This window comes from Pararge aegeria, chromosome 8 (assembly GCF_905163445.1).
Source record: "Pararge aegeria chromosome 8, ilParAegt1.1, whole genome shotgun sequence".
In the NCBI taxonomy this organism is placed as follows: domain Eukaryota; kingdom Metazoa; phylum Arthropoda; class Insecta; order Lepidoptera; family Nymphalidae; genus Pararge; species Pararge aegeria.
In genome coordinates, this window is record NC_053187.1 from 15,499,807 (window position 1) to 15,517,188 (window position 17,382).

Here is a 17,382-nt window from a genome sequence, read left to right on the forward strand (position 1 = left end):
ATTCAACCATGACGTAGTGCTTAAAACCTCCAGGCTTCTCCAGTTATACCGGTTTTGAGGTATACCGATTAAAATGACAGCTACTAGCACAAAGATAAACGTCAAACAAGTCATTGAAAAAACATGGCCGCATGGCTTGATGACAGCGGCTCTTCCGAAATCGCGACGCAAAACAATTTGGAAAGCTTACTGTCGGAAACTTTTACACCTGACGATAATAGTGATGAAGCATGTGACTCGTTAATTAAAGAATTCGGAAGTTTAACTCATCACTTTCACGTGAAAAACGAAGCGATAAGCGTGACGTCGGAAAGTAAAGTAATCCAGGATAGTACCGAAAATTTATGTGCAGGAGATTCGTAAGTAGATAAATTAAGTACACGCTCTTTAATCTAGTTCGGATAATGATGTTTATTCCGGATAGTTTTTAGTAATTTTTTATCAACAGAACAAGCAGTCAGCTGTTTGTCAATACAACTGTCTTTCTCTTTCACTCGTATAAACTTTCATATATGTGTCCTCTTTCCCTATTTGACTTTTGAACATTCTATTTTGGTACATTACCATCAACGATGCGGTTTGAATATACTAAATTTGTGTTCTGTTATGACTTGTGTACATTCTTAAATAATGATTCGAAGGTAACTGATACCTTAGAGCCTAAAGAGAAAAATATTTTTTGTAGCTACATAATGTTTGGCTTATAAATAATGCACTGACTACAGTACTTAGCAGCTTATGCTTATAACATTATTGCTTGCTTTTTGCATTACATTTTACATTACATGTTGTTCTTAGGTCTGATTATTAATCATACTAATATTGGAGTTGTATTAGTTAGTTTTTTGAATAGAGGGCTTTTACTCCTGGTTACACAAATTCATGCAGACAAAGTTATGAGTAAAAGCTAATATTTTGTAGAAAAACATGTAAGTTGCTGTATCTGTATAATGTTGATTATTTATTTCTTTACATATTTTGTTTCAAGCAACAGGCTTGACTGTTTCTGTAACTGTCTCTTTAAACACTTGACGTATTATGTTAATCCAAACTAATAAACAAATTATGACTAGTCTCCCAATTCTTAAATGTTAGGCAGGGCTCTAATTCAACACTTATCTTAAAAAACCTACCTTGAATAATTGTGGCAATAAAATGGTTTTTAATAGAATTAGCATTCATAGTATAGTAGTTATTGTGAATTTGATGTCTCCAAGCCCATTGGAACAATAAGGAGGGACTGCGCTCAAAACTTCATATATAAGAAGTTAGCTTGTGCTCTTTCTTGGGACATATTCATGGGCTGGGTATGAGTATGACAAGTAGAGCGGTACAACATTGATATTGCCATAATGGTGGTGCCATAATAAAATTAGTAAGACGCTTTAATAAGTTACATTAACAATTTTTAGTATTCAAAGGAATAATATTATGTTGACTTAAACCTATTTCAAATTAATGGAATACAGTTCTTGTTGCTTTATAGTTAGATTTGAATACAGAGCAGTGGATACTACCAGTAGTGACAGTTTTGTATATAAGCAGGACAGAATCGGATAGAAGCAGGCACAACCTACCACGATGCAATGCATATTTGCCTGGTTTTCGTAGTTTATATAAAAAGAAGTTCATTAATGTTTTGTTTGTGTAAGGAGGTTCAGCCACACATCAGGCAATGGTGAGAGCCATAGTTGGAGTATCATCAAATCAGAATCACATGATCAAATCAGAAATGAAGAGATCCATAGAAGAACCAGATCTTTTTTGACAATTGACTGCTTCCTCTAATGAAAACTATAGTTTTATTTGGCATGTGTGTACAATTATGCCATCTTGATGCTTGGGCTATGGCTAAATAAAAATACCTAAACAATTGACTATTTTGTAACTTAAGCTTAACACTGAACTCTACATGAAAGCAATTTGCAAGAGAGTTACAAGAGCTACCGAAATGGCTTAATAATTTGCAAAGCTGCAGGGCATATCGCTCATTGAACCCAGTGATTTTGGGTTCCAAGGGTGCTGAGTTGCTACTCCAACAACCCAAACAAGGTGATGCAGATGACATAAAACAAGTCGCAGGGGCTTGCTGGACACAAGCAGTACGGGCCCATAGTGTGTGGAGAGTTCTCACATATAACCTATCTACAACAGTGGACACGTTGTGGTAGAGATGATCATGATAGTTATATCTTAAATATTTTAGTGCACAGCCAATATAATTACAACTGTTTAAACATTTATTAAATAACATGTATATGCAAAATGTACCAACAAGGCACACTGTACTGGTAATGTACAGTAGTATTTTACTTTATATCCAATTTTTATCTTAAAACCTTTTGCCTTTTCTAGCAGTAGCAGTGAGAAATTCCAAGATGGTTCAAACCCTGATGTTGAATCAAAAGCAGCCAGTGATACTAACACAAGGAAAGGGGACTATAATAATTCCAGATATAACTGTGAATATGAAGGTTGCCAAAGGACATATAGCACATCGGGAAACTTACGCACCCACATGAAGACACATAAAGGTATGTTTTAAGCAGGCTAAAATAGGGATTGTTAGTTTTTCAAGTTACAGCAATGAAAACCTGCTGTTCGGGTAATCTATATTCCATACATATAGTATCAATATAATAAATAGTATCAATAATAAGTTCAATAGTGACTCTGATAACTTTTCATGCCTGAAATTATGATCTGGATATGATAAGGAGATAGATAGCATTCTAGGAAAGGGCATAGGATCATAGCCGGGGAAAACAGAATGTTAAAGCCTTAGGAATGTGAACCTCAAAAAAATCTTGGATGAAAATTAAATGTAACTTGTAACTTAGGTAGGGGATTACATCGCTTAAAGCAGTAAGTAGATCTTAACATCCTAAAATTAGGATTCTAAATCCAGCACATAATTTCAACAATATTAAAATAATACTGGTCCAATTGATCCTAGCTGGTAGTTAAATAACTGTATCCCGAATTGGTTTGTTATTGTATACAGTATTATTTGGTTTCCATGCAGGTCTTTTACAGGATATAATCTGGTGAGTGCATTCAGAACTTGATCAATAGTCTTGTTATAGCTATACAACAATAGCAATTTTTGCGGTTGATGATCAGTCCCTATGTTTTCACACATTTCTAATACGAACCGCGTAAATGGAATACTATTTCAACTTTACTTTAATGATATCGAAAACGCCTCCTCGATTGCGAGCGAGAAAATATTGTACTAAGGCTACTTATCTAATAGTTGGAAAATCCAAAAGTGCACGCCTCATAATCTCATTCATTACAATAAAATTGTGATTATTTGTACATTTTTAAAAGTATTTATTAAATAATAATTAAACTACATCTAATTATACCGTGAAAAGTAATTCTTCTATTCCTCAAAATACTGAAGCCTATAAAAAAAAAAACAACTTGATAAGTGAAGTATTTCGCTCGTTATCGTGACCACAAGATACGTGATCCGCACATACATTTTTTAAATTAGTTTAAATAATAGTAAAAAGAGTTTTAAAAATATCATGAGTGTTAAAAATGTGTTTTTTCTCAACATTTGTCTATATATAATCACTTATAAAAGCAATAAAGAAAAAAAAAGTAACATTTTGAGTTGGAGAATCACTCGGTGTGCGTAAACTGACAGTAATACCCACCTCAACGCTTCGCTTATGAGGCGTGCAAAAGTAATTCGTTAATGGCATGTTCGCTCGAACCTAGTAGTAGTACAGAATTTATTATGCAAATCCAAGCCAAGTATGGCTTTGTTTACTATACAGGGTGGCAACAAGAGCTGAAGCCTCTTACCTCTTACTAGATTGTTAGTTTTCAATTGAATCTACCTATTTTTTTTATTGATATAGTAGTAGTTGACGGACCCAGCAGATGAACCTGATGGTAAGTGAAAAACCATTGCCTATAAACGTCACGCCTGCAACATGACGCCCTGTGTCCATCAATTAGAGGCGCTGTTGTTAAGCCTCATGTGACTGTAATTACACCAGCAACCGTGCCCTTCATACCAGAACACAGCATTGCAACAAAGCATTGCAACAATGCTGCTGAAATAAACATGGCGACAGTAGGTACATCCCCCGACGAGGTCACAAAAAGCTCTACTCTACTATACTATAGATAGGGTTGAATGAAAAATTTCAGAAAGCTCTCGGACTTTTGTTCTACGACTTTCTGAAATTCAATATTAATTTATGTCATAAAAAAAAGAATCATGTTATTTATGTAAAGTGGCATTACTTACCCTGTGGAACCAAATACATGTGATTCGACAACTACGCGTAGTCAGGTCACTGAGTGCACGATACAGTCATGGATCGCGCGCTGTTGCCGATGTTACATTACAGAGCAGTAATAAATAGAGTTGTTTTATAATATTTTATATTTTACAAACTATCGAGTTGAAAAAAGCCGTAGAACAAAGGTTATTAGTTTTAACGTGAACAACTAGAGGCCAGGAGCTTTCAAGAATTTTTTATTTAACCCTGTACATGAGAATCATGTCATTCTACATATACACAAAAAGCATACAAACTAATAGATTTTAAAAACAAACTCTTATTGCGAGATTGTTTACTCGAGAATCTAAACTCAAGGTGAAGGTGACCCAATTTAGAAAATACAAATTGATAGCCAGGGTTTAATCCCAGAAACTTTTATTATTTCAGGTGAATACAGGTTCATATGCCCTATGGAATCGTGCGGCAAAGCGTTTCTCACATCATATAGTCTCAAAATACATGTGCGGGCACATACTAAGACGAAACCTTTTGCGTGTGATATTGCGCCGTGTAATAAAGCTTTCAATACACTTTATAGGTATGTATATATGTGTTTTAAATATTACTTAAGTTTATAGTTAACACAAGATTACAATAAATAAATAAATATACTACACACATCGCCATCTAGCCCCCAAAGTAAGCGTAGCTTGGTACCAAGATAACTGTTGAATAGTTTTATGAATAATATTCACAGACACTTATAGTATACATGTAGTGGCGTGCATAGAGGGTATGCGCAGATGATATAAAATGATGAAAATCTCTAGTTCGTGTTAAAAATACTTGTGGGTAGGCTTTTTATAACACAATGGCTATTCTTAAGTTTTTTATAATTTGTACTGGAGTTTTTTTTTCATTTTATATCATCTGCATACCCTGTGCATACCCTCTATGCACGTCACTGTATACATATAAACACCCAGTCACTGAACAACATTAATGTTCATCACACAAATATTTGCCAGTTCTGGGCAATACAGATGTTTTGTTACATAACTTAATGTTCTCACCACCATAACAACAACTAAGCTATGGAGCTTAGTTGTTGCCCTGATTTTTATTGTATACAAAATTTTAACGGTCGTTGAAATAACACAATAGTTCATCCATTTCTGATGAGCAAAATCCCCAACGAGGACAAGATCGGATCGCCATTTCTTAGGCCAATTAAATTTTAAATAGCTTTAATAATCAAATACTAAATTCTTATTATAGGATTTAAGCAAAACGAAAGAGCTTTTTAGAATATTTTACGTAGATTACAGAATAAAATATTTGCTTATTTTTCACTGTTATGACCTACTAAATTTGCTTTTGGAGTTAAGAGATATAAAAGTTGAATTTCTGCGTCGTGCTCAGAATAGATGCTGAAATAAAAAGGCCTCGCTGAGCTGAGTTGATCGCTAACTGTTGGCCTATAACAAAACTCAGTCAGTTAGGAAATGTCCGAAAAACAGTCAAATCGGAAATGAGGAGATGTATAAAAGAACCGACACAGCTCGATGAGTCGCACATGGCACGGTGAGCCGAGGCTCGTTGAAGTCCCAAAGTGCTGGATTGGACAATCCCCAACTCGGTGGGTGGAGAGACGACATCAAACGAGTCCCAAAGAGCGCAATACCGTGGAACCCTACTAAATACCTATTTCCAGCAGCGGATGTCCTGCGTTTGATATGGGCTCCGTCCATCTCTAGATTAGTGTACGCCACGCTATAACCTTGGGCTGGGTCAGTTTTCACTAATTTACTACAAAATAACAACCTGCCGCCCACGCGTCTAGAGTCATAAAAAAAATACTCCAAGGTCTGTACAGTGCACTTGACCTTTTTTTTTTTTCATTCATACACATTTTATTATGCAATACGTAAAGGCTGAATTGTTTCTAAAACCCAAATATCTAAACAGTACAACGTGTTTAAGTAACTATCTGATTTATGTGTGCCTGGAGATCTGCCAATACAAGTTTTCGACAGTGGCTTTAGAGTTGCCACTCGATTTTGAACTCTATGTTTATATCAGAGTAACTGTCTACTTTTTATTAATGTTTTTGTATATGTATTCGATTTCTGTTATAAAGAACTAGAGACTTATTACTTTCAATGTGAATAGCTATTTGGAAATTGTTTATCTATTTTTTGTGACTCTATTTTAGTTCAATATTCTATTATAGACACAACATATAAATTAGACGGATGTTCTCAGATTTTGTTTCATTTTAGGTACGATTGTTTTTCGGGTGTACGTATATTATAATATTTCACAATATTAATCACCCCTGTCGCGAAAGACGATCTTTATGACATTTATTTATGTCTTATGTCAGAACTCACAATATAGTTTGACACGTGCAACAGTTTTCACTTGTTCATTTTGGACAAAGGTTATTTTGGCAAATATTAGTCTTTGCCAATTTCTTAATGGCCGTTTGTGAAACTGTCAACTTTTTATTGAACGACCTACGTCTGACGAGCTCCTTAAAATTCATGTTTAAAGAATGATCCACTTACTTCTTGGTCTTCGGTTACGTAAATAGTATCATCTAGTTATTCAGTTGCTTTGGTAATGTTACTGAGGTATTCAGTAGACGAAACGTTTTGGCAATCGGTTATTTAGAAAATAATTTCTTCAAACTTCAAAAGTTTGTATCAGTCTTAATTTGGAGGTCCTATTCGAGATGCTTCAATTAACCAAATGTTTGAAATGTTTGTTTGATGAACCTATCTTTACAGTTCTAAGAGCACAGGTCAATAGGGCTCTACGATACATATCTAATAACTAGTCTGTAACTGACTTAGTATATGTTTTGGCTAGCTGTAAGTATACTAAGGATATTCATAAATAAAAAAATAAATAAATACCTTGAATTCTGCAAAGGTTTGACCTTGTTCATAAGTTGTATAATAAATAGGCTTTTTCATTGGACTAAACCTTAGAATTGTTGTCACCAGCCTTCATCTGGCTGGAGGTGACAAAGGGAATATAACACGAAACGGGCAGTGATTATGGGCGAATCCCTTGGAATAGGCCTTTAGTCCAGCAGTGGAAAATTATAGGCTTTTGAACCATGATGTAAAGTAAATGTTTCTGTTTCAGATTAAGAGCTCATCAAAGGTTACATAGCGGTGATACGTTTAATTGTAAAGAGGGCGGCTGCACGAAATTCTTTACTACACTTAGTGATCTGAAGAAACACATTCGCACTCATACACAAGAGAGGCCGTACAAGTGAGTTTTTCGCTTCCGCGCATCATTTTTAAGCTCCTCCTTAGATGGTCGTTTCATTCGCTAGCCATTCCAACCATTAAAAAATGGAAAAATGTTTTCCAATATCAGTAATTACTAGTTGACATCAGACAGGTCAGTTGTAAAAAATATGCCAAAAACAAAAGCTTAACATAACATAATGTCTCCTTCAAATCAAAAGACACTGCCTCAAGCTTAAAGAAGAAGGGGTGTTGGGCTGACCCCACATAATTGATAAAGGCAAAAAGAAAAATTTTGTGTAATATTTCGCTGATTGATTTTAATAAATGGCGCTGTTTGTCATATCTGTTGTGCCAGTAAAGAGTACAATTGTATTCTCATGTACCATTGTACAACTGTATTTGTATATGTAGTTACTCGTTTGAATGTTAGTATTGTATATGTTTTTGTTGCACAATAAACACTTACAAAACTTACATACACTACACTCTAGCTTTCTTTCTGTTCCTATAAAATTTGATGACAATCTGATATAGAACATTGAGAAGCGAACTCTTCAAAGGACAACCCATTTGGTTTTTATGTAGATTGGGTTCATATAACTGTAGACTGTAGTGTACTTATTCTCAACCCCACCTCATCCAAGGGTTCCTGTATTTATTGCCGATGATATGTACGATTTTTGTAGCAGCATCAGTGTACTACAGATTGCTTCATTAGTCTAGTGGTCTATTGGTCATGATCGATCGTGGATCACGAGGTACTGGGTCTGATTTCCCAAATTTGGGCCAAATTTTTAGGTATTGCCTTTTTAACGCCAAAACATGGTCAGTACCAGCTCAAAGCTAGGACATTGGCGTTGTCCTGTGCCCCGAAGGACACGAAAGGGCGGAATAAGTTTATTCCCAACATGCAATATTAATCTATTATTATTATTAGAGCAGCGTGGTAGTTTCAGCAGTGGAACGTTAATAGCCTGCAGGTGATGATAACTTTTCCAGATGCATCACAGATGGGTGCGGTAAATCGTTCACTGCGTCCCATCACCTAAAAGCGCACGCACGCACACACTCTGGTTCGCGACCGCACGCGTGCGCTGCGTCCGGGTGCGGAAAACTTTTCTCCACAGCGACCAGTTTGCGGGCACACGTCCGAAAACATCAGGTAAGTGTACAAATAAATATCCGTACTTTTAAGGGCAGATATTTCAATATTTAAATAATAGTTGGTTCGGATTAGATCAAATGATCTGAACCCGACTTAAAATTGCATCGAAAAACTGTGCTCATAGTTCGGAGCGGCTGTCAATATTGATGGGCTAGTAACACCCATAAAAACTTGATACCGCAAATATCTTTAAAGTAACGTTCCATTATCATAATCATCATTATCAACAAATTACCGTCATTATTTGAGGATTTTATGGAGAACTCTCTGGCATGCAGATACCCTCAGGATGTTTTCTGTTTAAAACACAGATTACACGAAAAGTTATAGATGCGCGTAACTCAGTCCTCTCGAACGGTAAGCTGAAGTCTCACCCACTTAGATGTCACCGCTTTACGTATATTACTTCCACATTTGTTAACAAACAGATCTATTCCATTCTGAATATTTAGGGAAAAAAACCTTGCACACAAAAAACGCGGGAATAAATATGCTCGATGGCTAACTGGTGATCACATTTGTTAAATGTTGCGAAGGACACAATTGATACAATTGTCCTAACACTACATGTACTCACCCTCATATAAAAATGATACTTTGCAGATCGAAGCTGAGACACCGACTGTAGAGGTTATTGAGAATGAACCGACGAAACCCGTTAATGACGTCATGATCTGGGACAGCCTCCTCGAGTCATTTGGTAGGATCACCACAGAGTCCAACTCCACTGATGGCAGTTTAGAAGACATCACCAGTGTCAACCCACTCTCTAACAATAACATGGACATAACAGAATTGCTTTTCGATAACGCCACTAACAATACTAAATTCGATAACACTAACAACATAAATGTAGATTACGATTTGAGTAACCTTGAAGTTCTTTCACCCTTTAACGTGGATAAAATCGCTAAAAAGGACAATAACGATAATGCATGGGAGGTCGATAATGTTGAAAACATACAACCGATTCCATTGTCCACACCTAAGATGGAAATCGAGTCAAAAGCCATGCAATTAGCATTGGCCAATGAAATCGAAATAGAAGCACCTTGGATTGATGTCACTGCCCTTGCGTCTTCCATATTAGAAACGCCAGTAAGCATAAAAGAAAACGTCCCAGAAAGCATATTTACTCTCGCGACATTTGTACCGACACATATGCAAAGTTACATTGATTTAAACACCGAAGCTGTACCAACAGCTAATCTCATGACCCAAAGTTCTTTCCAACTAGATACACCGAATATTCTAGATGTAAGCGACAAAGTTTTCAACGACAGTGAACTTGTAACGAATCATGAAACGACTAAAATCGATTCAGATATTGATTTCCTAAAGAATACAGTCGAAATAATTGACGATAGATCATTAAATACACCGTCTCCGAGTAGAGTTCAGCAAAACATTGAAATCAATCCAGTTAATTCTGTTCTGTTTAACACAGATTTGGCTCTTGAAGACACCTTGCTATTTGATAACGAACCCCCCTCTGATATGTATGTTGTAAAAACCGAGAACGTTTTTGGTAAGAAGGCCAAAAATCCTCTAGAACAGTTGGCAGCAGATGCCGGTATATGCTCTTGCAACGATTGTAAATGTGGGCCGAATAGTGGCGAATGTAGAAATTGCCAAAATCACCAGCCTCCAGAACCTGTTGGCTGCGGAGACGACAAATGTTCCTGCGGCGCGGATTGCGAGTGCGATCACGCAGAGATGAAATGCGCTGTCGGCTGCGGACGTGCCACTGACACAAACCACAACACGTTCTTGCATTACCACAAAAGGCACAACAGCTCTAACCTCGAGGATTTCGGCGTTTATACCCACGAATGTGACGAGTCATTGCTCGGTATTATAGACAATATTAAATGTCCGTGCAGCGGTTCAGGCGATGGCAAATGTTCTTCGGAGTGTTCCGGCGACAAGAGCTGCTCGAAAGCAGACAGTCATAGTTCCCAGAAAAAATCTTGCTGCGTTACGATATGCTTCAAAAAATTGGACGCATTCAAACAGTTTTTGAACGACCCCAGTGTTATGAATGCCATAAAAGTTAAAAATTTTAATCTGACAACTAGCTTCTAGTGTCACTTGCCATTTTTTTTTGCATTTATACGAAGTGCCTGCCTGCTGATTTTTTGACTTCAATGCTGTTCCCACGCAAGTCAGTAGCCTAAAGCAGTATAATTTTAACACGACAGTTTTACATGACCTTTCCAAAAATAAGGATGATAAATTTGATACATAAGCGTCAACAGTTATATAATAATACTGCTTTAACGATGGTAGTAAGCCCCTACTTGTATAAGAAGCCAGGTTTGATTGCTAAACTTGTGGTATAACATGGGGACTTTCGCAATTGATTGGTTAAATTCAATCTCCTAGGAAAATCTGAGAAATGGGATACAGCATTACCTGGGCGACAAGACATTGTCTTGAACTTCATATTTAGGTTATAAGAAATTGTTAGAAGATTTTTGTCTTTATACCATCACAAGTAAATAAGAAATGAAATTTACGGGCAAAGAAGAATTAGCTAAAAGCACAATAATAAATAAAGGAGTATAAAATGCTCGTGAACGTAAGTTCATAAAACATCAGCATTTTCAAAGTTTCATCTTTTATATGCTTAGCATTCTCTACTCCAAATATGTTTTCTGAGCCATATCATTTAATGATTTTTCTATATTGTATTAAATACAAATAGTATTTCAAGAGTTATTATGCGTCCAGTGCATTATCCAAACAGCAAGGTGACGATTGTCTTTCTTAGCCTATTATTGTTTTTATTTTATTATAGTACCTATTGGAGCTTTTTGCCAACCAAGCCAAAATAGACAATAGTCAAAAGTGATATTACAAGCAACAAAACTGTTATAATTTTAATATAACATCAAGTTAATTTAGGTGTATTGTATTTTTTCTGTCGGATATAAACTTATGAATTTAAAAACCTAGTAACTTAAAATTTGCAAATATTGAGTTGATCTATATGTATTTCCTAAAGCCGAAAATTAAACTATAAGGTGAAAATTTATTTAAGAACTCTCCTATTTGAGGTGGTATTTAGTTACACTATATAATATAAATATTTCAAAATGATAGTTTCTTTTGTTATAGCTTGAAAGAAATGAATGTATGGGTAAAATGTCAGTTGTTTACAATGAAATGTGCCAGTACTTAGGAGAAGTGGTACCTTAAGGGTATGCGAGAGGGGCGACTTGCTTTTTCTACCCATACTATAGTACAAAGCATGTAAGTACTATTAAACATGTCAGTTCATTACAATGAAATATGCCAGTACCAAAACTAGTATAATATAGATATTTCAAAATACAGCGGTAACATGTGAGTTGTTATGAAATGTGCCAGTGCTTAGGAAAAGTGGTACCTTAGTGGCGTGCATAGTGGGTATGCACAGGGTATGCAGATGATATAAAATGAAGAAAATCTCCAGTACGAGTTACAAATACTTAAGGGTAGGCTTTTTTATAACTATTACAATGCCTATCCTGAAGTTTTTATAACTTACTGAAGATTTTCTTCATTTTATATCATCTTTATACCCTGTGCATACCCTCTATGCACGCCACTTTAAGCGTGAGGGGTGACTTGCTTTCTACCCATACTATAGTACAAAACATGTAAGTACTATAAGACGTGAAATTGTTCACAGTGAAATATGATGTGCTCAAATGAGCTAAAAGTGAGGAATCGCTTATTGATTAATGAATGATATGATATAAATTTGTTATTAATATAAATTTTTTTAACAACATGTTAACACTCAGTTGATTGTAAAGTTGTAAAATTATTTAATAATATTATTATCTATGAAATGTTCTTATAAATAATATTACCTACCAATACGATACAGTATGCCATATATTGTGCAATATTATTTTTTGTTGTAATTATAATAAAAAAATGTTATCTACATTCTATTGTATAGTTCGAGTCAAACTTTATTTAGATAGTAAACTGTACTGTCTCGCTTATTAGTTGATACTGTATATTTAATTCTGCACATCGAAACGCATGAAGTTTGGGAAATAATAAAGTTCGATTCGAATTATAGTTTTTTTTATACGTAATGATGATGTACAAAGATTCTCATAACTGTCAGAAAGAATCTGTGCCCATAGAATAAGTATTTTGATTATTGAGGTTCATTGTTAGTCTTTCTGTGTGGTTTCGTTTTTTTAACGGTTTTAATTACGAAGCCGCAACCGCATGGCAAAGATCGGCAACAAGCCTAGCTAAAAATATGGAACCCGCGAATGTTTTCTTGTTATAGTTGAGGGTTTTATAACAGGGCTCGTCATCGTCAAGGAAGTACTACAGCTATGATTATTGGAAATTTTCTGTTTCTACTTCGGAGAAAAAATTAAAGTCGAAACCATGCCTCATGGATCGGGATGGTCGCAATATGTTTGTCTATGCTTCAAGCATGGCCATGGATGTAAATAATAAAGACGATGTTGCCATAGTTGCCAGCCCAATCGTTAGGACTTGGGCTCCACTTACAGGTGGCCGAGTTGGAATCCCAGCACGCACCCCTAACTTTTTTATGTAATTAAAATATCTCTGCCTTTAACTGTGAAAGAAAACATTGAAAGGAACCTGCTTACCTGAGTATTCGCAAAGATGTGTGAATTCCACCAATCCGCAATGGGCCAGTGTGGTGGACTACGGCCTAAGTACTTCTCATTGTGGGAGGAGACCCGTGCTCTGTAGTGATGTATTCCTAGAAATCTACTTGGATTCGTTACTTATTAAAGCATTGCCTTGTTCGTCGTTTGTGAAAACGGGCTTAAACCTAACTTTCTTACAAGGTGGGATCAACTTACATTCTGGCAAAACTTTGATAGTCTAGATTTTATAGAATGTTATCCATGTTGAATATTAATATTTATTTACAAATAATACTTTGGTGCTATATTTTATAATCCCTAATTATTATTAATACAAAGAAAAAGTGCCTTAAGTGTCTGTAATTGTAGGTACTTTAGAATTTTTGAGCTTGTACAAAATGTTAAACAATGAGATTTTACTTATTTATATTGAGTACTACCTATCTACTATAATATTGTAATATTACGATAATAAAATGCTGTAATTTCTAGTCTGTGTAACAAATAAAAAAAGCTTTGTAGTTATTTATTTGTTCTTTATTGCGATCAGTTTCACCTTTTTACTTTAAGTTAGCATTAGCTTAACGCTATGTTGAGCGGTGAATTAACTAAAAAGTATAAGCACCGCAGTGGCTGGGCTTGAAAGTGGCTAAACCGTCTCATTGTTTGGGGACGGGAACGAGACCGAGAACGGATATATCAAACCGCTCTTTAACCGGTTTTCTGCAAGTGTGCAATGATCATAGAAGTTCAGAAAAATCGTTATTAAACGCTAGTGGTAAAGTGACTCAGCCAACGATCAAGGCCCCATGAGGAATCCGGTTAATAAGTTTGATCTCCAATCATCAATCCACCAGCATACAACGGTCCACTGCTGTGCTAAAGGCTTCGCCCAAGGGCAGGGTTTGCTCTTAATCACCACGCTGGGAAAACAGATTGTCGATCGTAGAGCAGAGAACACTGCTGCCCGTTTTGCGTTACATTCCCTTAATCGCCTCGTACGACACCCAGGGGAAGAGGGGTGACAACTGTATTCTGATCTGCCGTCAACACGGCGGATCTCCAATGCAGTTAGCAAATTATTGGCCAGTCAAAGCCAACGTTATAAGAACGCGATTAATTTTTATTAGCAAAATTTTCTTCACCCGATATGAAAAAATTTAGCGCTTTCCAAGCCCCGCCGCTGTGTTTACCGTGACACTAGTCAACTGCGTCGAATTTTTTACAGAGTTTTCGCCCTCATGCTAATATTTAAAAAGTTAGTCTGAGATCAGTTAAAAGGTGATATATTATATACTCGCGTAAGTAGCTAGTGGATTCTGTTTTCCTGGCAGAACTACATTTAATTTTCAAAATAAAAGACTTTTCATAGATGAATTGGTATGATTTATATTTTGCACCACCCCTGAAAAAATTGTAGATTGACAATCTTTAATAATGTTTAAGTTTTTATCATGATCCTGCGAAATGCAATAATCCAGTCCATCATCCTAATACATATCTGTAAAGGCCTTAACAAAGCCCCTAATACCATATTAATCTAGTCATTAATAGAATTACTTAGGGCATATTTCACCACCTTCGGACAAGTTTTGGACAGCCTAAACAAAAGTTTTGTCACTCTCTAATTTTATTTCAGGTAACAAGGATAAAATATGTGAATGAGCTATTCAACATTTAAAAGAAGGTGGTGAAACTGGCCCTAAGCGTACAAAATTCAAGATCATACATAATATACATAGAATAGAAGTAATATACATATCATTTGTATATATACATTATTTCCACATGGAATGGACAAAATATTTATCTTCTCCAGCCTCTCTCCAAGTATGCAAAATTAAACCTATGCAGGTTTAATATCTCCTTTTCCCTTTTACTACACTTTGGCAGGTGGACAAATAAATTTTATCCCTTGTCAGTGGATATAATCAAGTGTATCCTCCCTGCTAGCCATGCAGCTGAGAAGAGTTAACAATCCTAAAACAGCTGAATGATATAACAATCTGCATTCAAATCAGTCAATACATTTTACCAATACACAGACAGTAAAAGGTTGTCCTTATAATTAAGAATAGCAATAATACTTAATGTCATGTCTAATAATATTATAGCTAAGACAAAATTAAACTTAACTACAGAAGAGTATTAGATAGCAACTCAAATACATAATTAATAGGTTTTATAATTGCTACATTTAAAAATAATATTTAACTACAAAATACTGAGTGGAAGGATTTTAGGCAAGAACTCTGCACTTTTTTCATTGAAATGAGTGTAATATCACTTGGAACATAAGTATATTAATTATAGGATTTTTCACCTTTCATATTATCTCTACATGATAAATAATGATTGTTAAATTTTTAAATATTGGTGTTGGAAAAGAGCAACTGCTGAGTTATTTGCCTTCCAAAGTTGTAGTAGTTACTAACAGATTATTAAAAGTGTTTATAAAGTGTTTTTACTTGAAATAAATAATTAAAGTTGTTAATAAACAAATTTTCCTAAAATTTACTACAGCTCATCATGTTAAATGGATGATGTCTGTAATACATGTTGGAAATTTCAATCCTTGCTTGCAACTTAACGACGCTTCTTCTTATCATGTCTTCTAGCACGAGAGATAGTTGCTCTGTGGCCTGGTGATGACTGTTCTGAACTGCATTCATCACTATCAGTGTATGCCTGGAAACAGAAATATTAAGTCAAATTACCAATTCAATTAGTTATTTTTCTATATAACATTTAACATGTAAAATAAAAACAACATTGCTGTTGGATTTATAGTTAAGATATAAAAGTGACAAATGATTAGCTCAAATGCCAAATGGAAAAGGCTTCTAGCTCAAGGTAGTCCATACGCTAAACCAGCATTCTCTATTATATTAGCTTATTGTTATATAAGTAATAATAACCAGGCCTGCACAGCTAGCAGGATACATGTCTCCCCAGGGAAAGGATAAAAAATATCTTTTCCTAATTCAAAGGTTGCCTGGCAGAGATCGCTATTAAGCAATAAGGCCGCCTTTTGTATTCTACTTTTTTCTATATGTTTCTGTTTTTATTATATTTTGTATATGTTAATGTTGTGGTATACAAATAAAGAGTTTAATAATAATAATAATAATGATAAATATTTTTTCCTACAGCTTTAAGTAACTCTCCAAGCGTACTCGAGTGGAAATGATATCTACATAATATATGTGTTAAAATAAACAGGGGTAAACCGCTCCTATTCCCAATTGGTTTGCTTTTACAGATGGACATGTTAATTTTCCCTTGCCAGGGGGATATTATTCTTGCTTAAGCTAGCAGTACTGAGGGTGTAACATGTTCTCAGAAGCCTGGTGATAGGCAGCTCCAGCGTGTACTGAGAATTTCATGACAGAAAAACCGATACCTGAATACAGAGGTCTAACCCAGGAAATCTGCTTAATATGATTACACTACTAAAACTATTAGAAATATTAAACTATTAGAACAAACAAGGAGATTGGCTGAAGAGTTTGGTGGAACCATCGTAGCTTTAGTTTGAATCTAACATAATAACTTCACACAAATTCACAATAGTATGTATTACGATCCAAACGAGCATGTGAAAGCTTTTGAATCATTTTGGATAAAGGATTTTGAATTGATTGATTTGATAGTACCTTCTCATATGGATGTGACTCGCTCTGTTCATCCGTAAGAGTAATACAAGCTAGCAAGCACATTAATTGGAATGCAGCTCCAATATAAATGCCGTATCGGATCACAACACTCATCATATCTTCGGCAAAGATTTCATTCGGTATCATATTTAGAATTCAACCCCAAGTTTAATTGAACTCCGTTTTGAATTTTATGTTTTGACTTTAGGTTTTCCCTTTTATTTAACTAACAATCAATAACAACCCGGCCAAAAACAAAAAGATGTTTATTTTGATCACAGATTACATTAGTCTATGGATGCTATGATTGAGATTAATGTGCTACTTTTAACGGCTTTGGATTCTAGCTTTTTTGGTGTCAATCCTCATTGAGTTACTGTTTTAAGGACTACAGTTATGACCAAGACCTAA

General features: G+C 35.3%; 3 protein-coding genes across 3 annotated transcripts in view; 2 read left to right on the forward strand and 1 right to left on the reverse strand.

Moving 5' to 3' along the window:
* Positions 1-97: 97 nt before the first annotated feature.
* On the forward strand, positions 98-12,124 carry LOC120625706. Its single transcript, XM_039892851.1, has 6 exons — positions 98-359; positions 2,356-2,534; positions 4,695-4,845; positions 7,404-7,535; positions 8,516-8,678; positions 9,285-12,124. The coding sequence occupies exons 1-6, from the start codon at positions 124-126 to the stop codon at positions 10,764-10,766; spliced, it is 2,343 nt and encodes a 780-aa protein (XP_039748785.1). The 5' UTR covers positions 98-123; the 3' UTR covers positions 10,767-12,124.
* A 1,844-nt stretch (positions 12,125-13,968) lies between these two features.
* The window catches only part of LOC120626034 (netrin receptor UNC5B-like), a gene marked incomplete at its 5' end in the record, with an annotated part of 38,257 nt that continues 34,843 nt past the window's right edge, over positions 13,969-17,382 (forward strand). The window contains one exon of the mRNA XM_039893314.1: positions 13,969-14,050. Within this exon, the coding sequence (XP_039749248.1) occupies positions 13,969-14,050 (82 nt within the window). The remainder of the gene's footprint in view (positions 14,051-17,382) is intronic.
* Positions 14,045-17,205, reverse strand: LOC120625717 (protein anon-73B1). The gene is made up of 2 exons (XM_039892880.1): positions 16,972-17,205; positions 14,045-16,003 (listed from the first exon to the last, which is right to left on the reverse strand). The coding sequence occupies exons 1-2, from the start codon at positions 17,116-17,118 to the stop codon at positions 15,902-15,904; spliced, it is 249 nt and encodes an 82-aa protein (XP_039748814.1). The 5' UTR covers positions 17,119-17,205; the 3' UTR covers positions 14,045-15,901.

What these genes read in the sequence shown, in the direction of transcription:
- LOC120625706 (XM_039892851.1), top strand. Translation starts at nt 124, where the DNA reads ATGGCCGCATGGCTTGATGACAGCGGCTCTTCCGAAATCGCGACGCAA. An exon ending in CCACATGAAGACACATAAAG is followed by an intron (nt 2,535 to 4,694) that starts GTATGTTTTAAG and finishes TTATTATTTCAG; the next exon opens with GTGAATACAGGTTCATATGC. An exon ending in CACACGTCCGAAAACATCAG is followed by an intron (nt 8,679 to 9,284) that starts GTAAGTGTACAA and finishes GATACTTTGCAG; the next exon opens with ATCGAAGCTGAGACACCGAC.
- LOC120625717 (XM_039892880.1), bottom strand. Translation starts at nt 17,118, where the DNA reads ATGATACCGAATGAAATCTTTGCCGAAGATATGATGAGTGTTGTGATC. An exon ending in AGTCACATCCATATGAGAAG is followed by an intron (nt 16,004 to 16,971) that starts GTACTATCAAAT and finishes TTCTGTTTCCAG; the next exon opens with GCATACACTGATAGTGATGA.